General features: G+C 48.3%; 1 protein-coding gene across 1 annotated transcript; it reads left to right on the top strand.

The window, feature by feature from the left end:
* The first annotated feature begins 1,765 nt into the window (after positions 1–1,765).
* On the top strand, positions 1,766–12,694 carry NPPC (natriuretic peptide C). The gene is made up of 3 exons (XM_042459949.1): positions 1,766–1,872; positions 4,603–5,045; positions 12,607–12,694. Exons 1-2 carry the CDS (start codon positions 1,774–1,776, stop codon positions 5,008–5,010), a joined length of 507 nt encoding a protein of 168 aa, XP_042315883.1. The 5' UTR covers positions 1,766–1,773; the 3' UTR covers positions 5,011–5,045; positions 12,607–12,694.
* Positions 12,695–25,234: the final 12,540 nt, after the last annotated feature.

Raw genomic sequence — 25,234 nt, 5'->3', positions numbered from 1 at the left:
GAGAAGTATAGTGCCACTCTTCTGCTCTGTTCAGGCCCCACCTGAATATTGTGTCCCGTTCTGGACCACAATTTAGAAAGGACATTGAGAAACTGGAGCGTGCCACCAAAGGGGGCAAACAAAATGTGTGAAGGGTCTGGAAACCATGTCTATGAGGAACGACTTAGGGAGCTGGGAGTGTTTAGCCTGGAGAAAAGAGGTTAAGAGGCGATATGCTGCCTGTTTTAAATATTTGAAAGGATTGTCATGTTGAAGAGGGAGCAAGCTTGTTTTGCTGCCTCCAGAAACAGGACCCGGAACAATGTGCACAGCTCAGGAAAAGAGATTCCACCTGAACATTAGGAGGAACTTCCTGACAGTTAGGGTGTTCGACAGTGGAAATGCACTCCTTCTCGAGCGGTGATAGAGTCTCCTTTCCTTGGAGGTCTTTAAACAGAGGCTGGATGGCCATCTGTCAGGGATGCTTTGATTTGGATTTCCTGCATGGCAGAAGGGGGTTGGACTGGATCAGGGCCCTTGTGGTCTCTTCCAACTCTAGGATTCTATGATTCTATGATTCTAAGGTCGCCCAGTGGTTTCCACTACATCTGAGGCTTCGCTCGCAGGGCAGGGGCCAGAGCTGCGAATTAGGGGCCAGGGGCCCAAAGGAATGGGGAATGGTTTTTTTGTGGGGGTTTGGGGGGGCTCTGTGTCCCTCTTCCAGAAGGGTTTCTTCCTGACGCTTTGCTGGCTTCCTCTCGGAAGCTGCCAAAGCCCCAGATGCTGCTGGAGGAACGTCAGGAAGAAACTCTTCTGGAAGAGGGACACAGAGCCCCCCCAAAACCCACCAAAAGCGACGGGTGCCATCGGCCATGAAAGCCTTGGGCTCCCCAATGTGAAATAGCTCCTCTGTCCGTCGAGGTTTGAAGGCTGGTTCCGGCGATCTGGGTTCGAATCCCCCCGAGCGAGTCCCACTCTCTCAGCCTCAAGACCTCTCTCCCTTTGCTGCCTCCGCTGTTCTCCCAAAGGGCTGCAAGAGGGAGATTTCGGGGCTTTGGGGGGGCCCTTTCCGACTCCTCCTGGCGCCCCTTCCGCCAAAGCCTCTCCCGGGGCCTTCCTTGCCTTGAGGCTGAGAGAGTGTGACTCGCCCTGGCTCTCAGACTGCCTCTGGGCCCTGACCCCAAAGGGAGCGCTGCTGGCCCCGCGGGAAAGGCCCCTTCTCCCCCGGACCGAGAGGGAAGGCAAGTCCCGCTCCAGCTTCCAAGGCCCCCGCAAGACGAGGAGCCCCGGCGCTGCCCCCGGAGCCTGGGCCCTGAGTGTCCCCCAGAGAAGAAGCCCTGCCTGCTCTGCTCCCTGAGGCCCCCGTCCGTCCGAAGGAGGCTGGCTCCAAAGTCCTGGGGCCTCGCTGGCTCTGCGCTGCTTCTCTCGCCAAAGGCCAGGCAGCAAGGAGAGCCAGGCGCGCCTCCTTGACAGGTGCCTCCTGGACTCCCCGCCACCAGGCCCCCGGCCCGGCCGAAGGGGGACCCCTCGCCTCCGCCTCCGCCTCCTGCTGCCGCCAAAGCCCTGCTCCAGTCCCCAAAGTCCATGCGGAAAGGAGGCCAGGCGTGTCCGGGGCCCCTTCCTCTCCGGGATCGGGGTCTGTCCTCTCCTCCTCCTCCTCCTCCCCCCCCCCCCCCCAAGGGGGGGGGGGGGGGGGCGGCCCCACCCCCCCCCCCGAAGGCAGGTTGGCTATAAGAAGGCGGCGGCGGTGGCGGCGGAGGCAGAGCAGCTCCCGGGAGCAGAAGGAGGAGGAGCATGGCGCTGCTGTGGCCATTGGTGCTGCTGGCCCTGCTGGCCCTGCTGGCCTTGGAAGGGCAGCCGGCCCCCGCCGCCGCCCCGGAGCCCCCCGAGAAGGTCAGCCAGGGAGCCCGGGAGCCCTTTGGGAAGGGAAGGCAGAGGGAGAAGCGCCTCAGGAGGGAGCCTAATGCCGACGGGGAGCCGGCAAACCCTGGGATGTGTAGTTCGACCGGGGCTTTTGAAGGGGCAGGAGAGGGAGAGGGCCACGGGACGCAAAGGACGAGGAGCACGGGAGGGGAGGGGAGGAGAACCCACAAACCCTGGGGTTTGGGAGCGGACCTGCCTTGGGATTTGTAGTTCGACTGGGCAGGAGAGGGAGAAGGCGCCAGGGGCGTCTGAGGACTGGTAGGGCGCGATCGGGAGCAGGGAGGGAAGGGGCGATGGCAGCCCGCGGGTCCTGGGATTTGTAGTTCGACGGGGCCCTGAGAACCTGGGGAGGGGGGTGAATGCGGATTCAAGACCCCCTCCCCCCTGACCCGGGTCCAGGCGAACGTGGGAACGGGGCTGCTCCCAGCCTCCGACCTCGGCGTCTGCACTCTCCGAAGAATCCGCTCTGACGCCGCTTCAAAGTGCCGGAGCTCCCTCCCACCCCATGCCCTCCTCCTCCTCCTCCTCCTCCTCCTCCTGGGATTTGCAGTTCGACAAGGTCTTGAGCCTCCTCTGCCCCCCATCAAAGCGCGTTATCTGGGGCGCCTCAGAAACAACTCGGTGGCAAAGCTACACATCCCCGGGAAACAAGGGAACTACAACTTCCAGAATCCCCAGAGAGCGGACTAGAAGTCCCATTGTCCCCAGGTGACTCACACACACACACACACCTGGAGGGGCGGGAAATGTATTGCCACTCCAGGAGAGTTTTTCAGGAGCTCCTTTTTCGGACTGCAACTCCCATCATCCCCACCGTCACCTGCTGGAGGGGATACTGGGCGCTGCACTCCAAACCTGTGTCCCCCTTCGCCCACTCCGGCTCTCTTCTTTTCAATGCCTCGTATTTATTTTGTCAGACTGCAACTCCCAGAATCCGCTGCTGGAGAGAGGATTCAGGGAGCTGAAGTACCAAAAAAAAAGGAGAGGGGTTTGCTTCCCATCTCATTCCATCTCTCCTTTTTTCAATTCTCCTTTTGCAAAGGTTCTTGTTTTTCTTTGCTTTTTTTTTTTTGGAGGGGGAGATTAACTCTCAGAGGGGATGCTGGGAGCTGCAGTCCTTCGCCCCTCCTAAAGAACAGGAACTTCTTTGGGGTTGCAGCTCCCCTCCTCCAGCTCACCTGATTTCATTGCCCTTTTTGGGAAAGGTCCTCTTTGTTGCACGTTGACTCCTAGACTCCTCCGATTGGGGAAGGGGATGGTGGGAGTTGTAGTGCCAAAAGAGACCCCCTCTCCTCTGGTCTGCTCCATTGGCTTCCCTTTCGACGGTCCTCTCCCAAGGGGTGGGAAGGTGCCCCTTATTTGGGACTGCAGAGCTCAGAATCCCCCTCTGGTGAGATGGGGAAGGGGATGCTGGGCGTTGGAGTGCAACCCCCCCACACACACACACACCACTATGCACCCCCTCCCAATACTCTTCCCCCAGAGCTGTGGGACGGTTCCTTTTCTTTAGGACCTCAGCACTCAGAACCCTCTGTGTCAGGGGATGCTGGGCCTTGCAGTCCGAAGCCCGCTCCCCACCTTTCCCCCGCTCCAGAGCCCCTCCAGTTCTCTTCTTCTCCCAGGACGCGTGAACACTCCCCTTCCTTTGGGATTGCAACCTTCAGAATCCCCCTCCGGTGGGGACCTACTAAAAGAAATGGCAGTACTTGCCCATAGGGAATCATGGAGCATCTTGGCCATAGGGAATCATGGAGATGACTTGCCCTTGGCAATGAGAATCATGGCATCCATGGGCAAGGATTCCCCATGCTTCCCTATGGGCAAGGCTCCTCCAGACAGTCATTCTCTACAGGCAAGTATGGTTTTTCAATGGGCAAGTATACTTTCCCTATGGGCAAGTACTGTCATTTGTTTTAGTATGTCCCCCTCCGTCAGCTGGGGATGGGGATAATGGGAGTTGCACTGCAGGGGGAAAAGCCCACCACCACCACTATTCTATACCCTTGGGCATCCCTTCCATTGCTCCTCTCCCAGGATATGGAAAATTTCCCTTCCTTTGGGACTGCAACCCTCAGAATCCCCCTCCAGTCAGATGAGGAAGGGGATAATGGGAGTTGCAGCGCAGAAAGAAAGCACCTCCCTTCTGCACCTTCCAGCATCCCTTCCATTGCTTCTCTCCCATGATGTAGGAAATGTCCCCTGTTTTGGGACTGCAGCACTCAGAATCCCCTTCCCCACAGTCAGCTGGGGATGGGGATGATGGGAGTTGCAATGCAATGGGAAAAAACCCACCACCCTTTTGCACCTTGCAGCATCCCTCCCAATACTCCTCACACAGGTATGTCGGAAAATTCCACCTGTTTTGAATTCCAGTGCCCAGAATCCTCTGTGTCAGGAGATGCTGGACTTTGTAGTTCAAATCCTCCCTCCTTTCTCCCTCCCCAGGGCCCCTCCAATTCTCCTCTTCTCCCAGGATGGGTGAAAATTTCCTTTCCTTTGGGACTGCAGCCCTCAGAATCCCCTTACGGTCAGCTGGGGATGGGGATCATGGGAGTTGCAGTGGGAATAAAGCCCCACCAGGTGCGCCATTCTGCACCTTGCAGCATCCCTCCCACGGCTGTGGGTCAGTTCCCCCTTTGTTGTGTGTGTCAGGGGATGCTGGGCCTTGCAGTCTGAAGCCTGTCTCTTTCTCCTCGGCAGAGCCTTTCCACCAACCGGGCGGTGGCAGCAGCAGCAGTGGCAGCATTGGGCCGGGAACTGGAGGAGCTGCTGGGACCCGCGGCTGGAGGAGGAGGAGGAACGACGCGGGGCGGCGGCGGCACTAAAGCGGGATCGGCGCGGGATAAAGGCAAAGGGGGATCCTCATCCTCATCATCATCGCGCCTGATGCGGGACCTGCGGACGGAAGCGAAGCGCTCTCGCGGGGGCTGGGGCCGAGGAGGAGGAGGAGGAGGGGAGCCCCACGGAGGAGGAGGAGGAGGAGGCGGACAGGGCAATAGGCGCCTCAAGGGATCCGGTAAGAAGGCGGCGGCGGCGGCAGCAGCGGGCAAAGGATGCTTCGGCCTCAAGCTGGACCGCATCGGCTCCATGAGCGGACTGGGATGCTGAGACCCAGGCGCCACCCAGGGCGACCCCTGGCAGAGGTGAGCGGAACGGCAGCACCTTACAAATCCATCGGTTTGCGATCTGAACTGATGGATCGATTGGACACCGGAGGGTGGTTCACACACGGCATTTGCCCCGATCCCTTTCTTTTTTACCCCTGTAAAATAACCCGCTTGTGGTTCATGTTCACGAACGTATTGGTCCAAAATGGACCTGCTACAGCCAGCAGAAGGGCAGATTGAAATCGATTCTGATCTGCACCTGGTTCACACTTGCGCAGAATCGATTGGTCCAAAAAGGCGTGGAAAGCATCAGCGTCAAAAAAGATGCGGGTTAAACGGGTCTGGCGCGTGGCCTCCCCCCTCAGAATCGATTCAAGTGGGAACCAGGGTCATTTGAACCGCTTCAAAGTGATTTGTGATCCAGTTTAAAAGGTGGTGGGAATGAGAAGCAGAAAATCCCCCCCAGCAAACTACAAATACCAGAATCCCCCTCCCAGGAGGCAAATACCACAGTCCCTCCCCACAAGCTAAAAAAGAAATTAAAGGCACCAGAATCCCCCCCGCAAACTACCAATTACCACAATCCCCCATAAACAAATTAAAAACACCAGAACCCCCCCCCCCGCAAACTACAAATACCACAATCCCCCCACCCAGGGGGCAAAATAGAAATACCAGACTTCCAACCCAGGTGCGAAACTACAAATTGCAGAATCCCCCAAAAAACTAAAAACAGCCATTTCCTCCAAAAAATTAAAAACACTGGAATCCCCCAGCAGCAAACTACAAATACCAGAATCCCCCAAGCAACTAAAAATACCAGGATTCCCCCCATGGCAAACTACAAAGACCAGAATCCCCTGACAAACTACAAATACCAAAGTCCCCGAGGTGCCAAACTACAAAGAACAGTACCTCCCCCAGAATCCCTCAGGTGACAAACTACAAATACAGAGAAATCCCAGAATCCCCCTGTATGGTTCTTGACACCTTTGCCTGATGAAGAAGCCGGTGGAGCTCTGAAAACTTGCACCATGTGGTTTTGTGCATTTAGTCCAGCACTCAAACCACTACACCACACTGTCTAAAGTGAAAGCAAGCCTATGAGATGTGTGTGTTGCATGGTCCAGAGACTGTTGGATGGAGAGTGAGGGTAGGACTCCAAAATATAGAGAGAAAATAGCCTTCTGCTGCCAGATATTTCATCTAAGCCTAGTACTACTGTTGGTGCCAAGCTGGGCACCTGCATCCATGCCAGGCTTTATTTCAGAAGCCAAGGACCTGTCCAAGGTCCTGAACCTATTTTTGAGATAGAGTTTGGCATCTTAGATGACTCCATTAAGTTCATACTAAAATCTGGAACGGATTCTTTGCCCTACTGGCATTGGGTCAACAGTCACCACTGCTCCCAGTGGACCCTGGGCAAAGAAAGACCAGTCCATCAGAAAAGGTGTCTCTGGTCTAGAATACACTGCAGAAATAATGCAGTTTGAGACTGTTTTACCCACCCATTCTTGGGAATTGTAGTTTATTATAGCACCAGAGCTCTCTGACAGAAAAGGCTAGATGTCTCGCAAAACTACAGTTCCCAGGATGATGATGATGATGATGATGATGATGATGATGATGATGATGTATATAATGGGAGTTGAGCATCCATAGATTATGCTATCCACACGGGGGCCTGGAACCAAACCCCAGCAGACCCCAAAGGCCCACTGTACTAAACAAGTTGACTAGTTTAAAAAGGTGAAGTTAAAAGTTAAATTACAAGTGGAAGAATTAAAAACAGGTTCAAACAATTTACAGCCAGGTGCCTGTATAGTTTTGAATCCGTTAGGCCCCAAAGGCTGTAGCAAGTAGGTGTGTTCTTCCTTGGCACACAATTTCCTTTGCGCCAGCGGTTTAAGGGCCCATCCCCAGCAGCATGAAAGGCCATGCCAACATTGACAAAAGCAACATTTAGGGCAGCACAGCAGAGGCAAAATTCATCCTCTAGCAGGGAGCTCTGGTGCCACAATAAACTACAATTCCCCGGGTTCCCTAGCACCTAGCCTGGGCAGTTGAAACAGTCTCAACCTGGATTATTTCTGCAGTGTGTTTTGGACCCATGTTATAAAATTGCTTGCTACTGATAATACCTTCCATGATTCTATTTCATGTCATTGTTCTGATAACGGGACACAACCTTGCTTTCTTATTCTGTGCTTTCAATGGTCGGAAAGCAGACAGTGTGCAAAGTTAAACAGAAAGCAACAACATGCCAGATGCAGTCAAAGCGCACAAGAAGTCTAGTTAAAATTCTAGTGAAAATAGGGGTGGTGGAAAGTCCCCTGACCTGGGGAAGAGACTGTGAGAGCTGAGATCCCATGAGCAGCTGGAAACAGGTTGAGTTCTTCCCATGCCAGCAAGCAATTCATAGAATCCTAGAGTTGGAAGAGACTCCAAGGGTCATCCAATCCAACCCCATTCTGCCATGCAGGAACTCACAAAACAAGCACTCCAGACAGATGGCCATCCAGCCTCCACTTAAAACCTCCAAGGAGGAGACTCTATCACTCTTCAAGGGAGTATCTTCCACTGTTGAGCAGCTCTTACTGTCAGGAAGGTCCTCCCAATGTTTAACTGGAATCTCTTTTCCTGGAGCTTGCATCCATTCCCTGGAGCAGCAGAAAACAAGCTTCTTCCACCTTCAGTATGACCTCCCTTCAAGTATTTAAACAAGGCTATCATATCACCTCTTAACCTTCTCTTCTCCAGGCTAAACATACCCAACTCCCTGAGTCGTTCCTCATAGGGCTTTGATGGTTTCCAGACCCTTTGCCATTTTGGTTGGAGTCTGGTGGAGTCCCCTTCTTTGGAGGTTTTTAAGCAGAGGCTGAATGGCCATCTGCCAGGGGTGCTATGACTGTGTATTCCTGCATGGCCAAAAGGGATTGGAGTAGATGGTCCTTTGGGGTCTCTTCCAACTCTACGTTTATGTAGGTCATATGGATGGAGATTTGACTAGTAAATGTATGTAATTAGATCACCTGCTTGGGTCCCTGGTATTTTAACCAGAGCTCCAAAAATATTATTATCCCAGTCTTCACTTTGGAGGAGTTATCCAAAGTGCTGAACTCCATTTGCCCAAATAGGCTCAGCATCTTGAGGTGCAGCTACACCTCAGAAATAATGTAGTTTGGCATCGCTTTAATTGCTGTGGCCCATTCCTATAGAATTCTGGGGTTTGTAGTTTTTGTGAGGCTGCAGCATGCCTTGAGAGAGAAGGCTAAAGGCTCAAAAAACTACAAATCCCAGGATTCTTTAGGACAGAGCAACAGCATTTAAAACTGCATTATTTCTATGGTGTCGATGTACCATTGGAGAACTCTGGACTAAATTCTGGAGCAGATACTCCTCTCTCAGTGATGTAGAAGCCATCACCCACTACTGCTTTGGAGTACTGCAACTCCCAGAATCCTGAGCATGATGACTGGGGTTTTTTGGGAGCTCTAATCCAAAACAACAACAACAAAAACCTAACTTTCCACAGATGTGGTCTGGACATATCGTGGCCAACAGTTCTTACAATCCCTGATTTTAGGTGATGATGCCCAGGGATTATGAGACCTGGAGACCCAGGGTTCAAGATTACTCCCTTTGGAGAATTAGGGAACTGGGTAGATTTAGCCTGGAAAAGAAATGGTTAAGGGGTGATATGATAGCCCTGTTTAAATATTTCATAGAATCATAGAATTGTGGAATTGGAAGAGACCTCAAGGGCCATCCAGTCCAAACCCATTCTACCATGCAGGAAATCTAAATTAAAACATCCCCATTGACAGATGGTCATCCAGCCTCTGTTTAAAGACCTCCAAGGAAGGAGACTCCACTACACTCAGAGGAAGAGTGTTCCACTGTTGAATAGCCCTTACTCTCAGGAAGTTCCTCCTAATGTTGAGGTGGAATCTCTTTTCCTGGAGCTTGCATCCATTGTTCTGGGTCCTGTTCTCTGGAGCAGCAGAAAACAAGCTTGCTCTATCCTCAATATGACATTCCTTCAAGTATTTAAACAGGGCTATCATGTCACCTCTTAACCTTCTCTTCTCCAGACTAAATATCCCCAGATCCCTAAGTCGTTTCTCATAAGGCATGGTTTCCAGGCCCTTCACCATTTTAGTCACCCTCCTTTGGACATGCTCCAGGTTCTCATTTGAAGAGGTGTCGCATTGAGAATAGAGCAAGCTTGTTTTCTGCTGCTCCAGAGACTATGACCCGGAGACTATGACCTGGATGCAAGCTCCAGGAAAAGAGACTCCACCTCAACATTAGGAGGAGTTTCCTGAGAGTAAGGGCTGTTCAACAGTGGACCACACTCCCCCTCAGAGATTATGGTGGAGTCTCCTTCCTTGGAGGTCTTTAAGCAGAGGCTGGATGGCCATCTGTCAATGGGGATGCTTTGATTTGGCAGAAGGTGGAATGGATGGTCCTTATTGGGTTCTCTTCCATCTCTACGATTCTATGAATTCCACTACTTGCATACAAAGGACATGTCAACATCCCACCAAATCCTAGAGTGAAGTGTTTGTTCAATAGGGACATAAGCCTTTGATAACTTCATTCCTGAAGGAAACAAGTAAGCTTATTATTAGCATTATTATTAGCTTAGTATTTTATTCCTGAAACATCCTAGTTTCTAAAGGCTATTTGTACTACTAAGCCACATGAAGGGGTCCATAGTATTTACTGGAAGCTGAGAAACCAGATCAGTCCTTAGTAGCATAGAATCACAACTATATGGAACCTTTGAAGACCATCTAGTCCTAGAATCATAAGAGCTGAAAGAGACCCCAAGGGCCATCCAACCCCATTCTGCTATGTAATGAGACACCATCCTAGCACTCCTGAAAGATCTCCGTCCAACCTCTGTTTAAATACTTCCAAAGAAGGAGACCAAATGGATCTGTATGGCAGGAGACAGATACGTCACCCAGTCTTACCTTAATTCATATCTCTAGCAAAGGAGGACCCACCAAAGTGAGGGAGTCTATTCCACTGTCAAGCATCTCTTGCTCTTACAGAGTCAGCACAACACTTTCACTTGTTGTTGGGTGCTTTCGAATCATTTCTGACTTATGGTGACCCTATTACAGGTTTTCTATTGTTGTTGTTGTTGTTGTTGTTATGATATTTATTTATATCCCACCTTCCTCCTGGTACAGGGACTCGAGGCAGCTAACAAAATTTTTAAAAGTCTAAGTTAAAACAGTCTGAGACATTAAAAATGCAAAGTTTTAAAAAAAACACAATTGAACAATTCACAATGATCAAAACATTGCATTATTAAAAAAATATTTTTATTTTATTATTATGAAAAAGAAACACTGTATACATAAAATAAAACACATTACATAAACAAACATACAAACGTGTAATGGCTCTATACAGTAAAATTGAAAACAAATGTTTTAAGATTTTCTGACTGTTATAGGATTAAAATTTAAAACTCTAAAACAAAAAGAAAACAGCAGCCATGTCAACAGGCAAAAGCCCTGGCGGCATAAAAATGTTTTTAACCTGCCGTCTACAGGTAGAGATACACTTGATCTCCCTTCTCCCCACCCATACGTATTTCCACCTTTTAGCTGCGGAAGTGCCGCCTTGAGTCCCTATATTGGAAGAAAGGCGGGATATAAGGAAATAAAATAATAAAAATAATAATAATTGGCAAATCATATTGTTGTTTTAACTCCAGCTATAGGGACATATTCAGGTGTTCCCTCCAATGGCTCCTGCTCCCTGTTGTTGTTGTGTTCCTCCATTCCGTTTCTGATTTACGGTGACCCTCAGACAAGCCTATCATGGGGTTTTCTTGGCAAGTTTACCATTGCAAATCCTTTGTGGCTGAAAGAGCATAACTTCTCCCAATGGTTTCAAAGCCAAGTTGGGATTCAAATCCTGGTCCCCCAATATCCTAGTCCAATGCTCAAACCATTACACTTACCACTTGATAAACTATGGATAGGGGACTTCTGCAGCTAAAAGGTGGATGTACATAAGGGCAGGGAGAAGGGAGATGTAGTGTATTTCCACCTGTAGAGCATCTACATACTGCAGGATGTGAAGTCGAAGGCTTTCATGGCCAGCATCCATAGTTTTTTGTGGGTTTTTTGGGTTATGTGGCCATGTTCTAGAAGAGTTTATTCCTGGTATTTCGCCAGCATCTGTGGCTGGCATCTTCATAGAATGAGCATTCTCTGCTCAGGGAGTGGTCAGAGAGCCAGAGCTGAACCCAGGCGGTCCAGCTGCCTTTGTATATCTGGACAAAGACTTTGTTCAAGGCAGTAGTGGATACCTCCTTATGCAACAGCCAGCAAAGTACTTACAGTAGGATGACTGAGGGGCTTGACAGACCGCTCCGAGGGGGTGGCTGGATGCTGCCCCTCTCCCTGTGAGATCGGGGCCGTGACAACCTCACGCTGCGGCCCCAATCTGTCCCTTCAAGGGTGCAAAAAGCAGCCCAAAAAGCAGCTCCTTTTTGTGCCCTCGAAAGGGTGCCTTAGCCACGGCGGTGCAGCTATATGGCGCTCCTTTGGTGCTGTCTCGTATAAACAGAGGAGCATTGTGATGCTGCATGCCATGTGGAGCAGCGTGCAGCATCATGGCGCACTGAGGGCAGAGTGAGAGTGCACCTCATCTGCATGCGACACCCCAACTTCACCCCCAAGCCAGGCTTTCAGGCTGGTCTGTACAGGGCCTGAGTCCTTATGTTGGGAGAAATGTGGAATATAAGATAATAATAATAAGTCACTGACAGGCTTTGTCATCTGATTTCTCTGATAGATGATAATGGCATTAGTTGGGCTAAACTTTGCAAGGTAGATGGCAGCTGCATAGCTAAATAAAATTCAGGAACATACTCAAAGCAAGAGTGTTGACAGGGAGAAAATCAACCCATTTGAAATGTGGGGCTGAAGGAGAGTTCTACAGATGCCAAGGATCACCGAAAGGAAAAACAAATGGGTCCTCTCAGGTCTTAGTTTGGACCCCAGTGAAAGTGAGAAAAACGCAAATTAAAACAAAAAATACTACTTTTTATAACATTAGAAAACGCTTCTCTAGGAATCTCTAGGTCCTGCAGCAAAACTCTTGTGGCCAACATCTGCCAGAATCTGACCATAGAATCATGCTGAGGACCTACAGATGCCTAGAGAAGTGTGTTCTCTTGGAATGTCTAGGTCCTCCAGCACAACTCTGTGGTCAATTTCCAGCAGAATATCCTTGGAGGACTTAGCAATTCCTAGAGGGAACATAATAATGAAAGCCGCAAAAGTTAAAGCCGCAAATGTGGAGGGCCGACTGTATTTCGGCAGTGTAGATTGGACCGAGGAAGCCACATTTTCCTTGAATTTGTAAGACTAGAGCAGGGCTCTTGGTGGTCTCTCATTCATAAGGTCATCTTCAGTCGAAGGTGACTTGATGGCAGATAACACCAAACAACAAATTGAATTTGCTTTGTTATTACTGTCATTGTGTACGAAAGAGACGTGTGAGTTTATTATCTACCTTCCTGTCTGAGATGTTCATCAAGCAACTTTCTTCTCCTCTTTTCCAGGTCTTTGAGTGGACAGTCCTTCTGCATCCTGTCACCCATTCCATGGACATCCCTGATGGTCACTTTGAATGGACTGCCATTCGCAACCCGGCTGGGCTTCTCCTGTTGGGACAAGGACTTTTTGCCAAACCAGCAGATTTCAAGGGTGGGTGGGAGTGAGACTGGGCTCGTTTCATGTTTGTTTTTCCTTTCTGAAATTTGAAAGCTCTCCCTCTCATACCCAATATATACATACATATATATATTTACACACCTACATATATAGTTGTCGCAGAAGTTGAAATTCCCTACCGGCCTCACACAATGACCAAAAGAGAAGGGACACGAAATGACATGATAACCATAGGGAAGTCATATTGAGGAGGGAGCAAGCTTGTTTTCTGCTGCTGCAGAGAATAGGACACAAAGGAGCAATGGAGGCAGACTATAGGAAAAGAGATTCCAGCTCAACATTAGGAGGAACTTCATGACAGTAAGAGCTGTTTGATGGTGGAACACACTCCTTCCTTGCAGATTGTGGTGGAGTCTCCTTTAGAGGTTTTTAAGCAGAGGCTGGATGGCCATGTGTCAGGAGTGTTTTGATTGTGAGTTTCTGCATGGCAGAATGGGGTTGGATTGGAGGGCCTTTGGGGGTCTCTTCCAACTCTATGATTCTATGATATATATGAAAAACACACACACACACACACACACACACACACACACCCCAACGGCTCGCCCCACATCTTCCCCCATGACAAGGGGCCATCCCATGCCTAGAGACTGCGGAAGCCAGCTGTTATTAGCGTAACGTTGCTGTTTGTACATTCATGTCATGCATAAATATATTTATGTTGTAAAGCTATTTATATATTGTTTATAAGGAGATATTTATAAAAAAAAGTTTATTTATGTAACTAAATGAAAAGGAGTCTACCATTGTAACTTTCTTTCTTCCTCCACCACTACCCCATTTCATCTCAATACTTGGAAAAATGTTGGGGGGAAACCCCAAACTGAACAACAACAAAAAATAATAATGAAAAAGAAAACCACAATTCCATGTCCAATTTGTAACATGTCTTTCTTTTGTGGGAGGCATTCCATCAAACCTAGGGGTTGTTTTGCTTTCCAAAGTCTTTCTAAGGCCTGTTACAGACTGCCAAAATAAAGCTGCTTCGGGTCTCTTTGGAGGTATGCTATTTAAATGATGCATGGGTCCTAAGAGTCTGGAGGTCGCACCAAAGCCACACTCCATTCCTAAGCACTGGAGTGCAGCTTTGGTGCAGCTTCTGGATTCTTAGGATGCATGCATCATTTAAACAGCATACCTCCAAAGAGACCCAAAGCAGCTTTATTTTGGCAGTCTGTAACAGGCCTATGTATTGTTAAATATATTGGGGAATGGGGGTCATTGTTGAAATGTTGGGTGATAAGGTTTCTTGACAGCCAGTGTAGTGTAGCCATTTGAGTTTTGGGTTCCAGAAGAGCTGGGTTCAAATCCTTGCTCAGCCATGGAAACCCACTGGCTGGCCTTGGCCAAGTCATACTCTCTCAGCCTCAGAGGAAGGCAAAGGCAACTCTGTGAAGAAATCTTGCCAAGAAAACCCATGATAAGTTCACTTTAGTGTTTCCACGAGTCAGAGTCAACCCGAAGGCACACAACTACAGAAAGGAGTTGTTACACCTAAGTAAGGACTGAGATTCTACACATCAAAGAATCTCTGTGAGAACCTTGCCTGTCTCCAATTTACCTAACAGAGACGAAGATCCTGTTTGGTACAGCGTAGCATAATACACCATATCTGTGTTTGCAACATCATCTGGGCTGTTTCTGCACTGCAGAAATAATCCAGGTTGACACAGGGAGGTCATATTGAGGAGGGAGCAAGCCTGTTTTCAGCTGCTCCAGAGAATAGGAACTACAGGACAAGAGATTCTACCTAAACATTAGGATGAACTTCCTGATGGTAAGAGTTGTTGGACAGTGGAAGATGCTGCTTCAGAGAGTGATGGAGTCTCCTCCTCTGGAGGTTTTAAAGCACAGGCTGGATGGCCATCTGTCAGGAGTGCTTTGACTGTGTGTCTTCCTGCAAGGCAGGGGGTTGGATTGGTGGGTCCTTTAACTGCCATGGATCAATGCTATGGAATTCTGGGAACTATCATTTTGTGAGACATTTAGCCTTCTCTACCAGAAAGCTCTGGTTCCCGACTGAACTACAACACCCTGAAAGAATTCCATTGCATTGAGCCAGATGGATGGCCATCTGTCACAGAGGATGCTTTGATACTGTATTCCTGCATGGCAGGGAGTTGGGTTGGATGGCCCTTGGGGTCTTTTCCAGCTATGACTCTACTTGCTGGGGTCCACCAGAGTTCATAGCAGATGACAAACTCATTCTTCATCTGGCTACAGGAGCACAGATGGATGCTTCTTCCATCCCTCTCCACTCCTCACCAACTACTCAATGGCTGGGGGGGGTGGGGGGATGTAGCAGTTAGGCAGTGAGTTGGACAGGTCTTTGGTTGTTGCAGAGGCTGGAAGATAATCCCAACCTCTGCACCAACCAAAAAGAGAAAAGAAAAGCAAGAGACATGCAACAGTATAAGGAGGACACCCAGAGTGTGGAGGCACAAGCTTTGCCTTCTATGCGCTTTGCCTGGAGTGGCATTTTTTCTAAAAGCGAATACAGTATGATGCCCGTATCTGTGGGACTGGTACCCGCAGTTTCACTTACAAAAGTCCAAAAAAAAAAAAAATGATCTCTAGCATTTTCTACATCCTCTAGTGCAATTCTATGCTATGCTTCTGGCAGAAGTTGGCCACAGCACTGCAATGCAGGATCTAGAAATGCCTAGAGCGGTCTTCTCTTCGGGAATCTCTGGGTTTCCCAGCACAACTCTATGGTCAACATCTGTCAGAAAATCCATTCATTTCAATAGGGTTCACAATTTTCCATGGTTTCAAATATTGGTATGTCCAAGAAAGTATCCCTCGAGATTTGGATTGTATTCCAGCTACACAAATTCCTCCCACAATGTTTTTCAAAAAGTCCAAACACACACAAAGCCCTGCTTTGCTTTGCTTTGCCCTTTAATAATGCCAATTTGGTCCATAGCCCTTGGGCTTTTCCAGATTTGTCGAAAGATGCTGTTTTGTTGGTTGTTGTCATCTCCCTGACTTCTCGTCCCATTCTTTTGGAGTTTGTATTGGCTTTTTTGGATGTGGACTATGGTCCTTTTAAAAGTTTTCTTTTTTAATTCAGGTGGTTCAATGACATGAAGTTTTTTTTAATTATTATTATTTTATAATTGTAGTGCTAATGTGCAAAAGGGCCATTTCATGATGCACTATAACATAAAAAAGAAAAAGAAAATTAGAAAATAGAAAGAAGCAAAGGATACCTTTTTTGTCCTGATATGCTTTGAAATTACAAAGAAACTCAGGGTGAGAATTCAATGTTGTCGCTGCGCCAGAAAATAATCTGGGAAACCAGAAAAGTTGTTTGGATACTTCTGAAGAAACAAAAACCCCTAAGAATGACATATTGTCATTTCTTGATGCATTTGCCTCATCTGAATTCGTTATCTCTTATGAATAAGAAAATCCCGAGTCACTGACAAATGTTAGACTAGAGTTCATATTCATTCACTTCTATTAAATTGCTATAGCAACACTAAAGCAATAATATTATCAGTAATAAGAAAGCTATATTTTGTTGATTTATCAGAATAATGACAAGTAATAGAATAACTAAAGGTATTATTAAGAACAATTTTATAACATGAACTATCCGTGAGAAATGCCACCTGTAAACACAATACAGCTTTCTTTTTAGTGATACTATTATTATTGCTTTAGTGTTGCTATAGCCATTTAATAGAAGTGGAGAGAGATCTCTCTCTCTCTGGCTTTACTTCGCGAACGAAGATTCAGGAAGGACGCATCCTGCGCTTTGTACATGCGTGCTGGTGACTAAAAAGGCCAATCCAGGACAAACAGGTCCGGTTGCAGAAAGCACAGTGGAAAGTCTCCTTGGGTGATGTTTCTCGGTTGTGGTTCTTTCTGCGTTGTCGTTTCTCTTCAAGACTTGTTTAACGTGAGCTTTCGAAAAAGGCTGCAGCATCATGGATAGTGCGTCTCCATGCCTCCCGATGCGAGGCCAGGGCAGACCATTGTTGGTGATCAATTTGGCCAAGCCTGAGATGTTGTTTCAGGGAGTCCTTGTATCTCTTCTTTGGGGTGCCCCTCTTACGCTGACCCGTGGCAAGTTCACCATAGAATACTATTTTGGGGAGGCGATGGTCCTTCATCCTAGAAATGTGTCCTGCCCAGCGCAGCTGCGTCCTCAATAGCATGGCCTCAATGCTGGTGATGCCTGCTCGCTCAAGGACAGCAACATTCGTCACAGTCAGTCCAGTGTATATTTAGAATTGTGCGTAAACAGCGCTGATGAAAGCGTTCAAGGAGTCGTAGGTGTTGGCAATAGGTGACCCATGTTTCAGACCCATAAAGGAGAATAGACAGTACAATGGCTCTATACACACTGATTTTTGTGCTTCGCCTCAAGTGTTTGTTACTCCAGACTCTTTTGTGAAGCCTTCCAAATGCACTATATGCCTTTGCCAGTCTGTGATCGATCTCTTTATCAATCTTGGCATCTGAGGAGATGATGCTTCCCAGGTAGGTGAACTGCTGGACGGACTTAAGCACAGATGTGCCTACGATGATGTGGGGATGGTAGTGTTCTTCCTGAGGTGCCGGCTGGTAGAGAACTTCCGTTTTCTTCAGGCTGACTTCCAGTCCAAAGAGCTCTGCAGCTGTTGCTAAACAAGATGTTAGGCGTTGCAGAGCTGCTTCCGTATGGGCAATGAGGGCAACATCGTCAGCAAAAAGCAGCTCATGGACTAGATAGTTTAGAGTCTTAGTGCGGGCCCTCAGGCGGCTTAAGTTAAACAGGCTACCATCAGTACGGTAGTGTATATAAATGCCGCCTTCTTCTTTGAGATCTGCCATAGCCCTTTGGAGCATCATGCTGAAGAAGATTGTAAATAGAGTTGGAGCGAGAACACAACCTTGTTTCACACCATTAGTTATTAGAAAGGGCTCTGAGAGAGCATCGCCATATCTGACTTGAACTTGCTGGCCTTCATGTAGCAGGATGATCATTTGGAGGAATTTGGGGGGACATCCTAGTCGTTCCAGGATCTGCCACAGACCTTTTCTACTCACAGTGTCAAAGGCTTTGGTGAGGTCGACAAATGTTACATAGAGTCCTTTGTTCTGCTCTCTACATTTCTCTTGCAGTTGTCTAAGGGCAAATACCATGTCTGTAGTGCTCCTATTAGCTATAAAGCCACATTGGCTTTCAGGGAGAAGCTCTTCTGCAATAGCAGGGACTAATCCAGGGGTCGGCAACCTCTGGCCCACGGGCCGGATGCGGCCCGCGGAGGCCTGGCGACCGGTCCCTGGCTGCTGTTGCTGCCGCGGCCGCTGCCGCAGCTGCCCATCACAGCTTTTCGCCGCTCTGGGCGCCGCCATTTTGGGCAGTAAAATGGCGGCGCCCATAGTGGCCTCTGGGGCTATGGGCGCCGCCATTTTGCCGCCCAAAATGGCGGCGCCCAGAGTGGCGAAAAGCCGTGACGGGTGGCCGCGGCGGTGGGCCTCTGGGAGGCCCGCTGCCGTCTCTGGGGCCCTCCAGGAGGGTTCCGAGGGCAGCAGGGGGCCTCTGGGGGGCCCGCTGCCATCTCTGGGGCCCTCCAGGAGGGCTCCGAGGGCAGCAGGGGGCCTCTGGGGGGCCCGGTGTCGTCTCTGGGGCCCTCCAGGAGGGCTCCGAGGGTGGCAGGATGCCTCTGGGGGGCCCGGTGCCGTCTCTGGGGCCCTCCAGGAGGGCTCCGAGAGCAGCAGGGGGCCTCTGGGAGGCCCGGTGCTGTCGCTGGGGCCCTCCAGGGGGCCCTCCAGTGCTGCCGGCCCCCCCCAGCTTTTTCGCCGGTCTCTGACGGGGCCTGGGGCCCCATCAGGGGCCAGCAAAGATGGGGAGGCCTGGCCCCCGGAGGGTGGAAGCTCCGCCCCAAGCATGCGGCCCCGCCCCTGGAGGGTGGAAGCTCCACCCCCTGCACACGGCTCTGCCCCAGAGGGTGGAAGCTCCACCCCTGGCATGTGGCCCCGCCCCGGAGGGTTGAAGCTCCACCCCCGGCTTCGGCCCCCCAGTCGCCTGAGGGACAGCAACCTGGCCCCCGGCTCATAAAGGTTGCCTACCCCTGGACTAATGTGTTCAGGAGTAACCTTGCGAGGATTTTTCCAGCAATGGAGAGCAGTGTTATACCTTGGTAGTTTGAGCAATCCGATTTTGCTCCTTTTTTCTTGTACAGGGTGATGATGACTGCATCTCGGAGATCTGATGGCAGTTCGCCTTTTTCCCAGCAACTCACAAGGAGCTCATGGAGTTTAGCATGGAGTACATGACCTCCATGTTTCCAAGCTTCAGGTGGAATTCCATCAATCCCGGCAGCCTTGCTATTTTTCATCTGCTGTATGGCCTTAACGGTTTCTTCCAAAGTGGGAGCTATGTCCAATTCCTTCTTCATTGGTTGTTGTCATATGTTGAATAGCTGAGTCTTGGACTACTCGGTTGGCACTAAAGAGGCTTTGGAAGTGTTCAGCCCATCGGTCCAGAATGGAAGCTTTATCTGTGATTAGTGTTTGACCATCTGAACTGTATAGGGAGCTTTGGGTCTAATATGTCGGTCCAAACACTTCTTTAAGAGCTTCGTAAAATCCTCTGGAATCACCCAGATCTGCACAACGTTGTGTCTTTTCTGCTAAATTGATGCACCACTTGTTCTGAATGTCTCGGAGTTTTTGTTGGAGTTGACTACATGCGAGGCGAAAGGCTGCTTTTCTTACATGGCAGGATGGCTGGGCGAGGTGTGCCTGGTGAGCAGTTCTCTTCTTTGCCAGCAACTCCTGGATCTCTTGGTTGTTTTCATCAAACCAGTCTTGGTTTTTCTTGAGGGAGAATCCTAAGGATTCTTCCGCAGATTGCATGATGCTGTTTTTGATATGTTGCCAAAGCGCTGTAGTGGAAGAGTCTACAGGATTGTCTTCAAGTTTTGTTTGCAAATTTGCCTGTAAGTTGTCTCTCATGGCAGCTTGTTGAAGATTGTTGACTTGGAGTCTCCTCTTCAGGATGCCACCCCTCTTAGATTTAAACTTAAAATGAAGATTTAGTTTGCATCTTACGAGGCGATGATCTGTTTGACATTCTGCACTGGACATCACTCGGGTATGACGGACATCGCGAATATTTCTCTGGCGCACTAGGATGTAGTCAATGAGGTGCCAGTGTTTGGATCGGGGATGCATCCAGGTTGTCTTCAAGCTATCTTTCTGCTGAAAGATGGTGTTTGTAATAGTCAGCTGCTGTTCTGCACAAAACTCTAGCAGGAGGCGTCCGTTATCATTACAGTTTCCAACACCATGCTTGCCTAAAACACCTTTCCAGGCTTCGAAGTTCTTTCCTACTCTGGCATTGAAGTCACCAAGGATAATGATTTTGTCTTCTGCAGGGACTTTTTGTATAAGGTGGCGTAGGTCTGAGTAGAATTTGTCTTTCTCTGCAGGGTCGGCTTGCATAGTTGGGGCATATATACTGAAGAGAACAACATGTGGGAGGCGTAAGGAGATAATGCGATCAGAGTGTCCTGTTGGCAAGGTTTCGAGTTTGGAGGCAATGGAGTTTTTGATCATAAAGCCTACACCTGAAAGATGTTTTTCAGTTTTGGGTTTGCCAGACCAGTAGAGTGTGTAGCCGGCACCATGTTCTTTAAGGCTGCCTTCCTCGTGGAGACAAACTTCACTAAGAGCAGCAATGTCGATGTTAAGCCATGACAGTTCATGGGCTATTAGGCCAGAACGGCGCTCAGGACGTCCACTATCTGTAGAATCTTGCATGGTTCTGACATTCCAGCAAGCAAGCGTTAGTCTATTTGCACCTTTGGAGACTGGTGTGTGCTGGTGTGTGCCTTTGTCTCTTTTCAGAGATATAGATACAGATAATTTTATGAACTCCATATCTATTGCACAGCAACGATTCATCTACAAATCTGCCTTAGCTTTTGTAAACTAACAGGAACCATTAACTGACAAGGCTCCTGTACAATGCAAATCCTAACTCTGGCTGCATCTGCACTGCAGAAATAATCCACTTTAACCTCCTTGGGCTCCATGCTATGGAATTATGGGATCTGTACTTTGGTGGAGGCACCAGAGCTCTCTCACAGGGAAGGCTAAACAGCTCGCAAAACCACAAATCCCAGAAATCCATAGCATGGAGCCATGCCAGTTAAAGTGGTGAGCGCCCTTCCTCAGGTCTTCTTCTGCAAACTGGCAGAGGCAGAAAAGAGAAACAGAGGACCAGAAGGTGAGCGCCCTCTTAACACAACTGGATCACAATATCCACAATTAGCGCACCATCCCTATGGTGAGGAGATGCAGCAAATGGCAGGAGGAGTCCAATTAACAGCACATAGGTGCAACTCTGGCAGGTCAGGGATCCCCACCTGCCTTCCCTTGTCTTTCCCATGTGGCCTCTTCCTATGCCTTCCTCCTGCATGAGTTGACCTCTTACAGACACCCTCAGAGGCTCTGCCACACGTGGAACATTTCCGTGGCATGACGTGGCACCTGGCTTCCCTCTGCAAAGACAGACTACAGGTTGAGGCTCCCTTCTCCAGAATTCCAAAAACCAAAATGCTCCAGAACCCAAGACTTTTTTTTTCATGGATGGCTGAGACCTTTGATTTCTCATAGTTCAATGTACACACACAGGCCCACAAAATTATTTTTAAAATATTGCATAAAATTACTTTCAGTCTATATGTATATGAAACTTTAGACTTGCATTCCCTCTCCAAGGTATCAGATTATGTACATACAGTGAGCCCTTGATATCTGCCAGGGTTTGGATCCAGGGTCTTCCATGGATATAAAATCCATGGACATTCAAGCCCCATTCAATGCAATGGATAGTAAAATGGTGTTCCTTATATAAAATGGCAAAATCAAGGTTTGCTTTTTGGAATACACACACACACACACACACACACATATATATATATAGAGAGAGAATGTGTTCAAACCGTGGATGCGTGAATCTATGGATAAAGAATCCATGGATAAAGAGGGCTGACTGTTTCTGCAAATATAGGCATGTTGTTGTTGTTGTTATTATTATTATATCTGAAATCCTAAGCACTTCTATCCCAAGCATTTTGGATAAGGGAGACTTAACCTGTACTAGAGTACAGGATGCCCATCAGGATTATCCCAGGCCCAGGTTTGATTGGTTGTGATGGCAGAGGCAATGGTAGTGCCCTGGCTGTGATACAAGAATAGCATTGCAAGGGACAGGCCCTGGTGAAGCCATTAAGCATGATACATTAAGTGAGTGACAGAACACAGAAGAGGCCACTATTCAGATAACAGGACTACCAAGTCTATTTCTGCAGTGTGGCAACGAGAACGAGAAGGGAAAGTGGAGAGGAGTCCTAATAGATGAGTCTATCAAATTAGTAAAATGTCAGATAGATTAGTCTAATACATGGGACTTTAGGCTGCATCAATAGAAGCAGTGTCTAGATCAAGGGAAGTCATAGTGCCTCTCTATTCTGCTTTGGTCAGGCCCCACCTGGAATACTGTGTCCATTTCTGGGCACCACAATTCAAAAAGGATGTGGAGAAACTGGAGTGTGTCCAAAGGAGGGCAACTAAAACAACGAAGGGTCTGGAAACCATAAACCTTATGAAGAGAGACGTAGGGAGCTGGGGATGTTTAGCCTGGAGAAGAGAAGGTTAAGAGGTGATATGATAGCCCTGTTTAAATACTTGAAGGGATGTCATATTGAGGAGGGAGCAAGCTTGTTTTCTGCTGCTACAGAGAACAGAATACAGAGCAATGGATTCATACAAGAAAAGAGATTCCACTTCACCATTAGGAAGAATTCCTGACAGGAAGAGCTGCTTCACAGTGGAAGATGCTCCCTTGGAGTCTGGTGGAGTCTCCTTCTTTGGAGGTCTTTAAGAAGAGGCTGGATGGACATCTGTTAGAGGGTGCTTGGATTGTGTCTTTCTGCACAGAAGAGGAGTGGACTGGATGCCCCTTGAGGTCTATTACAAACCTAGGATTCTATGATTCTATGACATGAGTAAAACATATGCACTGTTCAGGGCAGCATTCTTACCCTGGGTTCCTCGCCTTCCCTTTGAGGACTGGGGTAGAGGATCCAGGCCCTGAGGCCTGGAAACTCCCAGGATTGGGTAGCTTGGAGTAACTGTTCTTTTGAGCAAGCATGAAAACACATGAAGTTCCCCTCCAGCTCTTGTTGGGCAATGTCAGCTCTAAGAACAGCAGCAACAGCTAGAGAGCCCCATGTTCCTCACTCTTGCTTTAACTGGTGTGTGACAGGTTCAACAGATATAGGTATACACAAAGACCCACACCCATCTCAGTAACAACACAGCAGTTGAATTAGCATTACTGGACAGCTGAAGGCAGAGTGATTTCTAAGTCAGAAATTATCTGGAGTCATACAACAACTTCGGTAGTAGGGTGGGCAAACCTTTACTCAATTCCAGCAGATGTATCCAAATATTGGCTTTCAAACTAATGTGTACGGCAGTGGTCCCCAAACTGTGCTCTTGGTGATTTTGGACTTCAGTTCCCAGAATCCCAGACTATTGGCCAACATGGCTGAAGCTTCTGGGAGCTGAAGTCCAAAATCTCTTAAAAGGCACAGTTTGGGGACTACTGGTGTAAGGGCACCTCCCATTTCTTTAACTGTGGACATTTAAAAATAACAACTTCCCATGAACCAGAAAATCACCCATCCCCAGAAATAGAGATCTGCATAGCTTTCTGCATAGATCTCTTTCTCACTCCTTATCCAGCTACTCCATTCCTTAAGGTGTGCGTATATGCGTTGGTACTCCCAAAGTGACCCCTGATACTACACGTACCTGTATATCTGATTCACACAGAGCAGGTGTAGTTTTGGCTTCATTTGCATCAGGAAACACCCACTGGTATTTTGTTCAGCTTTGACTGTGTATTTCTGCATGGCAGAGCTCGGAATGGATGGCCTTTGGGGTCTCTTCCAATGCTATGATCCTATCTTGCCATGTTCTTTGCCTTCTCCCTCTCTCTCTTGCCTTGTGCTGAGTAGTTCTGTAGGCCCCCGTGCTGTCCATCCTCACTGGCGATGGCTCTTGGACTCTTAGCAGCCTTGTTACCAGGGAGCCTTCCTACTACAAACAAGTATTGGGGATCAAACTTGGGACCTACTGCATTAAATTTGCTATGCTCTCTGCACCTTTCATCTCACTGTCTTACAACATGCCTTAATGAAGAAACTGGTCTTCTTTATGTGTTACATTTTTGTAAGAGTAGCATCTTGTCACATGGTTGTTCACATAAGTCTGCCAATAACAGCAAGGTAGTGGCTCATTAACCTGGTTGCACAGAACAGTGGTTGTGCGGCACAGTCTTGGACACAGTCAACACAACATTGGACAAGTTCTCCTCCAATACTGGAATGTCCTCCAGTCGGTCTGTGCAATAGAGATCGACCTTCATTTCCCCAACTGGGCTGGAAGACTTCTCTCTGCTGTTTAGTTATCCCGTGAATTTTACTGGTGAAAACACTGCCTTCCAGGCAGTCAGGGGCATTTCAGAGATAAACCCTCAGCCTATGGAAGACACAAAGGAGTGGCAGGCACAGCCTCTGGAGTGTATGACTTCAGAATATTGCTAGGCAATTGCATGATCCAGTGTTTTCTGCAAAAAAAAAAAAAAAAAAAAAAAAAACCCTCACAGGATAACTAGACATCAGAGAGAAATCTTCCAGTCCAGTTGGGAAAATGAAGGTGATCTCTACTGCACAGACCAACTGGAGGAGATTCCAGTATTGGAGGAGAGTGCAGACTGGGCTTTATCACATGCAATTTTTAAACCACAATTTAATTGGGAGGGAAGCGTTATCAACAATGATGATAATAAAATCAAATCAAATAAAAATTTTATTTCTATCCCGCTTTTTGCCAGGCAATCAAACACCACTTCCCTTCCATAGATGCCCCATCCCCCAGCTGTCCCTTCTCATTCACGTGGGAAACCCGTGAATGAGCGGCCAGTTGCGCAGTGTCCCAGGTGCGGAAAGCCATTCCCGGGGCATTCGCGCAATTGGGAGTCACCTGATGTCACTGTCCTCCCCCCTCACTATTTTTTACTCATTTTTTGTGCAATTTCAGAGCTCTGAAGCTTCAAGATTGTTTTCAAATAAATTAGACCATTAAATTGGAGCTGTAGAGCTCTGAAATTGTGCAACATCTGTTAAAAAACCCCACAAAGGCATACCAAGGAGGAAGATAAGGGCAGAGTTAAGGGGCAGGATGGGAAGGGAACACGATGGGGGCAGAAATACAATGCAGTAAATGCAGCAATAAAAGCAGTATGTTGCCATTTTAATTTTGTTCCATGATCGCAGCAAAGGGCTGGTGTGACAAAGCCCTCCATCACACAACCACTGTTCCATGCAACCAGGTTAATTGTAAACTACATTCAAGTGAAAGCACTGCATCTCCACACCAGTG

Source organism: Sceloporus undulatus, chromosome 3, assembly GCF_019175285.1.
Source record: "Sceloporus undulatus isolate JIND9_A2432 ecotype Alabama chromosome 3, SceUnd_v1.1, whole genome shotgun sequence".
Lineage (NCBI taxonomy): Eukaryota > Metazoa > Chordata > Lepidosauria > Squamata > Phrynosomatidae > Sceloporus > Sceloporus undulatus.
The sequence above is the reverse complement of the archived record's forward strand: the minus strand, read 5'-3'. Positions and strand labels throughout refer to the sequence as shown.